The sequence below is a fragment of the Sminthopsis crassicaudata genome, chromosome 1 (assembly GCF_048593235.1).
Source record: "Sminthopsis crassicaudata isolate SCR6 chromosome 1, ASM4859323v1, whole genome shotgun sequence".
NCBI classification, from domain to species: domain Eukaryota; kingdom Metazoa; phylum Chordata; class Mammalia; order Dasyuromorphia; family Dasyuridae; genus Sminthopsis; species Sminthopsis crassicaudata.
The window spans coordinates 509,896,129-509,906,442 of record NC_133617.1 but is presented as its reverse complement, the minus strand read 5'-3'; the positions used below and the strand labels follow the sequence as shown (position 1 = coordinate 509,906,442).

Below are 10,314 nucleotides of genomic sequence, written 5' to 3'. Positions count from 1 at the left end.
CAAAAAAAACGCTGTTCTTCCCTATCCCCATGCCCCCCCTTTCTGATTTACCTCCTTTCTCTGTCTTGTCAGAGTCTGACCTTTCCCTTCCTCACCTCAGCCTCCCACAATATTCACCTGTACTACCCTTTTCCACTTCACCCCACTCTCCTGGAGACTCCAGCCTCTGCCATCCCTCATCTCCATCCCTTTTTTACTCTGAAAACATTCACCTTCTATTTCCTCCTTTTAGTCTTTCTCTACCTACACACGTCAGATTTCATACTTCCCTAACATCTGTCATCACTTCTTCCAGGGCCCTCACATTCTCTTGAGTCCTACCTATTGACCACTCTCTCTCCATACACATCAGGTGCTATGTTATTCAATCTAAGCTTATATTGCCCAGTCTGCTCTCACCTCCACTTTTATCCCACTGCACAAGACATATCCCTAGTCTCCCATTCATTAGAAAGGCTCTGATCCTGCATACTCTTCTTACTCCATGGAGAACCTCTCATTTCCTCCTCATCCAGTTTCTATCGTAGGATTGAACATTTGGAGACCTGCTACCTAGTTGACATAACCAGTGAAGCCTCACAACTTGCCCCACTTTCTTCCATACCTCACCTCTATTTCCTCATACACCTGATCCACAACCACTCCCACCTTCACTTTTCCTGAAGGGAGAAGGTCTGATTAGTCCCTCCTAAAAAAGCTCCCTTCAAACAGCACTCATGCTCTCTCTGAACCTCATATAAAGAGCTCTTCCTTCTTACATCAGTTCCTCTTACTGAGCTGACTGGAAATCTTTCCTAGCATCTGTACAATTTAGGAGGGATTTGCCTAAGATGGTAATGTGAAATGTTTCACTGGTTGGATAAAAGGGATGGACAACTTAGTCTTTACCCTTGCTCTATTTTTCTCTTTGGTCTAAGAGGGTCTTGTATATTGCTTCAGATCAAATAGGTCTTTATTCAAAAGACAAATGGGAAGCCCTCCTTTTGTTAACTTTAGGGCAGGGGTTAACTTTTTTTGTGTCATGGATCCCTTTTGTCTCCCTGATAAACCTATGAACTTGAAGAAAGGGGCATCAAACACCTTTCCATTCCAGAAAAGAATATTTCCAAAAGACAAGGAAAAGGGACTTGCTTAGTGCTTCTTCCGGAATTTTGGAAACAGTATGTAACAGGCTTTTTCTATTTCCCAAATTGTGCATCCTTCATAAAGAGTAAGTTGCAAATGTTTTTATAGTACTTCATAAAAATCTTAGTGAAAGCTCTAGAGGATGGCCAGTATTTATGTATATATCTGTATAACATTTCACAATTATAAAATGCTCATATGAGATGAAAGAATTTTTGTTTCTTGTCCCCAAATTCCTCTTTGTGGATTCCTTTCATGGAAACAGCTGTCAGTAAAGTATAGAAGTCAGTCTGGTTTGATTGTTATATCTTTTGATATTAATCAGTTCAATAATTAACTTTTTCACATTTGAGGACAATCTTAAAAGTTTTAGGCACTTTAGGCAAGTGTATCATTGAAAAGGATAAGAATAAGTCTACTAAATTTGTTATTTTATATCAGGATGAGGATTAGAAGTTTAAAACAGCTAACAGTAGAAGCCCAAAGTTGATGGTTATAAGAGAACTCAAAGGTAGCTTACCTTAATGTAATTATAATCACATCAAGTAAAGGCTGTAGTTGTTCTGCAGGTGGATTGGTGAGGTGGCTGTTTATCATAGAAACTAGTCTTCTTATTGCTTCATCTTCCAGGATTCATTTCTCAGATGAGAAACCTGGGGACTTCCCTCCCTGTGGCCTATTTCCTTCTACCATTTTCATTTTTGAGATTCTCTTGAAAGGAGTTTTGTAATAATCATATATTCTGTTGGGTCCTTTTTTTGGTTTTTTGTTTTTGTTTTTTGTTTTTTTATTGCAATCTTCTTGTTAATTTCAGACTTCATAATGGTTGGTTTGGCCAGAATGGATGAAATATAGGGTAAAATGTAGGACATTCTGGTTCTTTTGTGTTACTTTTGAAAAATATTAGCCAGGTCACAACTGCAAAAGCAAAAAACAAAACCAGCAACTCAATTCATCAAATATGTGTATCACCCAATTATCTTTCCTTCACTTAAGTCCTCAGATATATTGATTTCAGTGAATGCTGCATATATACACAGGATTGTAGATTAGAACTTTATATATCATTTATAATTTAGATAGTGCTGTGTAGTGGAAAGAGCATTGTTGATCTTAGAATTAGAAAGACCTAACTCAACTCTGCCACCAACCAACCAGCTGTGACCTTGAGAAAAGCACTTAATTTCTTCATCCATAAAATGGGAATGATATTATATATGCTAAATATCATAGTGCTGATGATCCAGTGAAATAATATCTATGACTCCAAAAATATGAGCATTTTATAATTGTGAAATGTTATACAGATATATACATAAATATAATAGTAAAGGTTTTTATTGCAACTTGTTAGAGCAAGTCAGTTTCATGATACATCACCAGACTTCTAATACATGGAAGTATTTAAAATACAGTTTTCATGTGTCATACCTTAGTAAGTTACATCAAATCAAGCTCAAATACTTTGGCTCCAAAGGATACATAGGATCCTGTGGTCTAGAATTGAAAGATCCCAGAGATCAATCTCTACTTTTAGATGTGAGGACAGTGAGGGGATTTTTGAGTTGTCTGTGGGTTACATAGTTGACAAGGGGCAGAGGAAGGATTGGAATCCCAGGGTTTCTATTTCCCAGAAGATAATTTAAAAGTATTTGTGTTTCATTCACAAAATCTCTTTAATCTCCCTATCTTCCAGCTGTTACAGAGATGTTCCAAATACCTCTTAACATTTGAATCTTGTTGGGGGGAGTTTTGTGGTTCTTTAAAAATCTCAAGTGTTTGTTTTGAAAATGGATGTAGCAGTATTAAATTCCAAAATATAGGCATCTAACCATTCTGGTAGAAATGCTCCACTAAGTGTTGATACTAACCTTTAAGTTATTATAATAAAAGTTATGACAAGTTGTAATTTAAATAATAAATATAAAAGTTATTTTCCTTCAAAGTGTTTCCTATGTTTTTGATTTTTTTAAGACAAAAATAGTATTTCGGTTACTAGCAGCCCCATTTTACATCATGTTCTGCCAGTTTCATGTTAAATAATCAAAGATGGTGTCTTGTATAAAATAATAGAGGAAATAGGAATATATGAATAAATTGTCTACTTATAAGACCAGTAATTTAGTATAAAGAAATTGAATCAAGAGTACAGAGTTATTTTGAAAAGAATTAAAACTGAGTTACAAACAGGAGGTTGTTTTATATAATCTTGTAAGAAAGAGGCTTTTCTTCAGTTCTCTATATGTATATGTATACATACTATTTAAATAGTATGTATACTATGTATATAGAACTGGCTAGAGAAAGCTTAATGCCTGATGATAATTGAAAAGTGCTCACTAAAGTCTGCCACCTTAAAAGAGTTCTTTGGGAAACCAGCAGGCAGAATATAGTATTAAGTTCTAGACCAAACTAAAGGTCTGAGAAGTAATGTTTTTGGTTGATCCTCAGTAGATGGAAATCTTGGACCAGTCTCTGTTGTGTCTATCCTTTTAAAAAAGAAGGGTAATGGGCAAAAGTCTTGAGTTACAACTTTTTGAAGTGATAGTGACTTTTCATTTTCCTCCTCTGTAAATTGTTGAGGAAAGTAAACTCAAGTCTCAAAAATTCTATGACTTTATGAAGTCATAAGTTGTAACAAGTCTACAGCACATTATTGAACCTATTCGTGTGTTTTTATATTTCAGGTCAGATTTCTGAAAGCAACCTTAACCCTCTTAGAATAAAGTTATAGACAGACTCATGTAGGAAAAACTATGAGACAGTCACATAAAAGCTGTATTCTCTATTTCTGAGAGACTTGGATATCTGATGTCTCCAAAACCAGCAGATTATAAGTAATAAGGAAGAGTTGACAGCAGCTGTCTGCTTAAGATATCTCATTGAAAAGGAGGAGACAAAGTTCTCAGAGTACAGTGAGCATGGACTAAATAAGCAATAATAGCCCCGGAACATTTCTCTTTAAGAGCAAATTGTCTTATGAACTTCATTAATGTTACTTTATAAATATTACTATATTTCAGTATAGTTTGAAAACATTTTTGATGTAATCTTGAGTCAAGAAAATGTTAAATTATGCTGTTATTTATCTAAGAAGAAAGGCAGTATATTAATATTTTTTTTTTTTTTTTTTTTTAAAGAAAGGTTCTCATCCCAAAATGGTTAAATGAAATTTTGTTCCTTAGGATAATTTTCATCTACCTAGAAAACATACTCATACTTTTGGCAACACAAAATGTTAATGGGATTTATAATTGTTTTCTGCATGGTTTTATTAATAGTGAGCCAGAGGGAATGATGTCAAGACAGACAGAAAAGGATTTAGTGATTGGGTGGAAACAATACTCCTAGAGTTGGTGAAAAATAGCCATGAGATAGAATAAAGAGTAATAAATTGAGAGTAAAGTCTGGTATCAGGCATATAAATAAAAGAGAGGTTTGACTTGGAGAAAGGTGGCATATATATAAGGAGATTATAGGAGATTTTTGTTGAAAATACCCAGATGATGTTTGAATATACCTTTCTTGTTCAAGAAAAGCATTTTAGTTTTGATCTTTAGTTAAAGAAGTTTGTCTGATTAGAAGGAGAATGCATAGGAAAGCATCATAATTCATTAGTGAGCATTTACTAGTTACATATCACATATTGGGAATTGTGCAATAATTGCTGAATTGTTTTAAAAAGTTTTTACTCCTGGATAAATTTTTGAATAATGATGATCTCATCCATGGTTGTATAGTATAGTCTTGCTTGATAGAGCGTAATAGGTTCCAGAATACTTCATAGCTTTAAAGTATAACCATTACAGAGTTATCTTTTGCTTCATACTTCTCTAACAGGATTGTATGTATTATTTCTAGCATGTGGATATGGAGAACTCTTACCTTTGTGGATACTTGAAGATTAAAGGCCTTACTGAGGTAAGCATTTTATTAAAGTTAACTAGAAAATAATCAGCATTAAAAAGTTTTGTATAATTAAGGGCAGGAAACTTTAGCTTCTGGATTCCAGATTAAGATTACTTCTAGCTAAACTCTGTTATTTCAAGGTTAATTAAAAACTTAGGATTTTGAAATTGCTAGTTAAATAATTTTCTGAAATTTCTCGTTTCTAAAGTAGTGACTACAATTTTGACTGGAGGACGTGAACAGGAATTTTGTGCTCTTCCATGCACCCTTGTCTTCTTCTTTTATTTTTTTTTTTAGTGTCTTTTAAATGCCAAAAGCAGCAGTTTTCCTTTATTCACAGCACAATATTCTTTGCCATGAGAAATAACAGCATATTAAAGATTTAAGTTGGCAGTACAATGAGAGGGTTGGGAGACTTGGACAGTATGTAGTTTCCCTTTGAGTTGTTTTGTGAGTTTGTAGTCTCACACATTTTGCAGTTGGCATTTACATATGATAGACAGGTGTTTTGTGAATGCTATATGTAAAATTTATGTTAAAATTATTTATAAATTTTCCTTGCAACAACATAACTTCCAGATGTTTGTGGTACACCTTTAGTATGACTGCTAAATAAAGCATTGGAACAGGCTCTCTAATCATGTGTGGAAAAGATGGGGACACCTAAAATAGCTAAAAGTAATGGGGGGTCAGGATTTACTTTAGAATCTTGGCCACCTTAAGCTCAGCTTAAATTAAAGTTTATCAATGGTGTTGCTTGTCTTAAAATATTTAAAAGAGATTTCTGTTATTTTTTTCTCTTATTTTCCTCTCCTTCCTCCTTCTCAAAAAGCCATTCCTGATACCAAATAGTTTTTAAAAATAGGAAGAAAAAAAAAAAAAAAAGCTTGTATTTTACTTAGTGGTCAGTAAAACTCCATAATGATTTTTAAGCAAAAGAATGTGACCAGAGTTATATATAAGTAAAATTAATTTGTAAGAGATATAAATGATAAGAGAGGCAAGCATGGAATAGTGGACAGTTGAACCTTGAAGTCAGGAAGAAATATATGTCTCAAATCCTGCCTTTGTCACTTACTAGCTGTTTGACCATAAGGAGGTCACTTAACCTCTATCTTAAACTCTGTAAGACACTTGAAGAAAAGTTAAGTGGCCTGTTTCAGTAGAGGGAGTTTCCACATTGGTATTGTTTACATATATGAACTCACAAATTGTGACCAAAAATATAATAAAATTTTTAAATGAATTATGGATTAGAGTAAGAAGAGGAAAGAGAAATAGACTAGGAATTAGGAAGATAATTGTAAATATCAGGGGGATGATAATTAAAGTTTTTAACTCAGTGAATGGTAGTGGGAAATTGGATGTGAGAGAGGTTTTTGAAGTGTCATTGACAGAAAATTTTTAGTCTGAGGTAGAGTATGAATATTGTTGCATATGTTTAGGCAGATTGTCTTAGGCAGGGGTTGTTAACCTTTTCTTGTGATATGGGGCTTTTGAGCAGTCTCATAAAACATCTTTCCCCCTTCTCAGAATATATCTTCAGATATTGAAGGAAATGCTGAATTACAGTTAGAGGTTAGTGAATTTAAATTTAAATATTATTGGGTTTTCCCCCCCAACTAAATTCACAGATTACTTGAATTCTATCCAAGGACTCTAGGTTAAGACCCAGGCTGTTGGTGAATGTACTTGCCAGAGAAATTTCCTATTTTAAGTTTGCTGACTTTATAACTATTGATGCTCCTACTCTTGTTTTAGCAGTGGAGTCGTATAATTTACTACTATCATAATGGATCTAAAATTTTTTTATTTATGGGCAAAAATACTTTTAAAAGAGAAAAAATATGTTAAAAAATTTATTTAAAACTCAGATTGGGTTTATATGGTCTCAAATAGTATGTAATCCTTTCTAAATTGTGAAAGAAAACTTTGTAAGTAGGATAGAAGAAGCTCTCTTTTTTCATTTCCATGGCAGTGTTTTCAATATTTTTATTTTGTATCAAGATTTGACTTTTAACTTTAAAAAAAGAAAAGTTGGATGGAAGTTAATGTGTATAGCAGTCATTTCTTTTTAGGGGGATTATGTAGTTTCAAATTGTATACAATCCTATCCAAATTTTATTTTATTTTTTTCTCAATAGTATTTTATTTTTCCAATTCTGTATAAAGATAGTTTTCAGCATTCATTTTTGTAAGATTTTGAGTTCTAAATTTTTAATCCCTTCCTTCTCTGCCTCTTCCCTCCCCAAGACAGCAAGCAATCTGATATGTTATACATGTACAATCATTTTTTAAAATAGCTTTTTATTTACAAGATGTATGCATGGGTAATTTTTTAGCATTGACAATTGCAAAACCTTTTGTTCCAGTTTTTCCCCTCTTTCTCTCCACTCCCTTCCCCAGATGTCAGGTTGACCAATACATGTTAAATATGTTAAAGTATAAGTTAAATACAATATATGTATACATGTCCATACAGTTATTTTGCTGTACAAAAAGAATCAGACTTTGAGATAGTGTACAATTAACCTGGGAAGAAAATCAGAAATGCAGGTGGACAAAAATAAAGGGATTGGAAATTCTATGTAGTGGTTCATAGTCACTTTCTTTCACTGGGTATAGCTGGTTCAATTCATTACTGCTCTATTTGAACTGTTTCGTTGATCTTATAGTATTGTTGTTGAAGTATATAATGATCTCCTGGTCCTGCTCATTTCACTCAGCATCAGTTCATCCAAGTCTCTCTACAAATCATCCTTTCTGAAATCATCCTGCTGGTCACTTCTTACAGAGCAATAATATTCCATAATATTCATATACCACAATTTATTTAGCCATTCTCCAATTGATGGGCATCCACTCTGTTTCCAGTTTCTGGCCACTACAAAAAAGGCTGCCACAAACATTTTTGCACATGCAGATCCCTTTCCCTTCTTTAAGATCTCTTTGGGATATAAGCCCAGTAGTAGTAACACTGCTAGATCAAAGGATATTCACAGTCTGATAACTTTTTGAGCATAGTTCCAAATTGCTCTCCAGAATGACTGGATGTATTCACAATTCCACCAGCGATGATGGACAATCATTTAAAAAATATTTCCTTATGAATTATGTTGTGAAAGAAAAATCAGGAAAAAAATGAAAACCACAGGAAAGAAACAACCAAAACAAAACAACAGAAAGGTGAAAATAGGATGTTTTGATCTTCATTCAGTCTCCATATAGTTCTTTCTTTGGATGTGGATGGCATTTTCTATCCCAGGGTTTGTTGGAATTGTCTTGGACCACTTTATTGCTAAGAAGTGCTAAATCTATCATAGTTGATCATCACATAATCTTAATGTTAATGTGTATAATGTTCTCCTGGCTCTGTTCACTTCATTCAGTATCAGTTCATTCTAAATCTTTCCAAACTTTGCTGAAATCAACCTGCTTATGTCTTACAAAATATTATTCCATTATATTTATATATCATAGCTTATTCAGTCATTCCCCAGTTATTTATCCACTCTGTTTCCAATTTCATACCACCACAAAAAGAGGTGCTTCAAAACATTTTTTAGTACATGTAGGTCCTTTTCTCTCTTTTATCTATTTGGGATACAGACCCAGTAGTGACACTGCTAGTAAAGAATATGTACAGTTTGATAGCCCTTTGGGTATTCTGTCTAAATTTTAAAAGAAAACTTTGTAAATAGACCACTAAAAATATCTCTCTTTTTTTCTTGGTAGTGTTTTCAATATTTTATATCAAAAGTCTGTCTTTAATTGTTGAAGAAGAAAAGTTGAATGTATAGCAATCCTATTTTTTCCAATTATAACAAATCGAGAAAAAGATCAAACCAGTTTTATTTGAAGTTATGATAGTCAACCAAAATAAGTTTCTTTCATATTGTATACATCAGAATCTAATGAAAAAATGATGATCTACTTAACAGAAATAGCTATTTCTAGAAGTATCGAGAAAAATCTTCCTTCAGATTAATTCATTTTAAACTAGAACTTTCTTGGGAATTTGAAAGTAAGAATGCTCATTTTTCTTTTCCGGCCTGTGAATAAGCAGAAAAATGAAAATTAAAACTAGTGTTAATTATTTGACCTGTTTTTTTTGTCTTGTCGATTTGACAACTGAGTATAAGTGATCTTTTTTTTTTTTTTTTAAGACCTCATTCCATTAAAGAAACATTTATTAAATATCTGCAAGTGCAAGCGGCTCTGATAGGTAGAAGTATAAAAATAACAGCTCGTTTCTGTGATATAATGGACAGAAGTTAGTGTTGAAATAGAGGACTTGAGGTCAAATCCTATCTTGAATGCTTACTCTCTCTGTGCCCTTGAGTCATTTAGTATCCTTGGACTTCAGTTTTCTCATCTATAATATCAGGGGATTTGAGAAGTTTACCCCTGAAGTTCCTTTCAACATTATATCTGTGATTCCATAATCAAGAAAGTTACATTCTATTAGGGTATATAAAACATGTTCACAAATAAGTGACCACTGACAACTGGAAGGATGAAAGGAAGGTTCCTAGAGAATGTGGCACTTGAGTTGAGCCTTTATTCTAGATAAGGTTTGCTCATGCCAATCTGGTAGTTTAAACTTGGAATTGGAATGAAATGAAACTCTTGTTGTAAGCTGTATAACACTTAACAGAAGGAAGTTTGCTCAACAATATGTGGGAAGGGCATTTAACTAAGTTGTAGTGACAGTTGACTTGGTTACAGCTCTCCTTTCCCCTGTGTTTGTTAGGCAGTGGAATTCTATCAAGCCTGAGGAATACCTCTTAATTGTATGTTAAATTTTTATCCTTTAAGTAACCAGGAAACTCTGTTAACACTTTTGAGCCTGAGTTTCCTGAACCCCTTACATCTCAAGGGTTGCTTCATTGCTTTTTTTTTAGGGGAAAACTAAGCTTTGTGGCAGGAATCTTCTACTCTACTACCATGGGTTCTAAATCGATTAGTAGTAGAGATTGCCTTTATTCCTTCCCACCTCTTGGGAGTCTTAAGGACGTTTTAAGGGACCTTCCACTTATTAATTGTCCTTAGAGCCATTAACTACCAATTTCTGAACATCCTTCACCTTGAGGATGCAGGGACCCTGTCATGCAAAGGTAGCACTTGGAGGTGGAGACATCTGATAGAGCTCCTCAGAGAAACTGGAACCAGAAAATCCAAGCATTATTTTACCTTTTGGAAGACTCATGTTCCAGGTCTTCACTTAAGTAACCAAGGTGGATAAACTAAGGTTTTAGAGAGATTGAAGGGGTAATTTCA

General features: G+C 33.7%; 1 protein-coding gene across 1 annotated transcript in view; it reads left to right on the top strand.

Moving 5' to 3' along the window:
- Positions 1–10,314, top strand: part of GID4 (GID complex subunit 4 homolog) — a 36,063-nt gene that overhangs the window by 952 nt on the left and 24,797 nt on the right. The window contains exon 2 of the mRNA XM_074281568.1: positions 4,987–5,046. Within this exon, the coding sequence (XP_074137669.1) occupies positions 4,987–5,046 (60 nt within the window). The remainder of the gene's footprint in view (positions 1–4,986; positions 5,047–10,314) is intronic.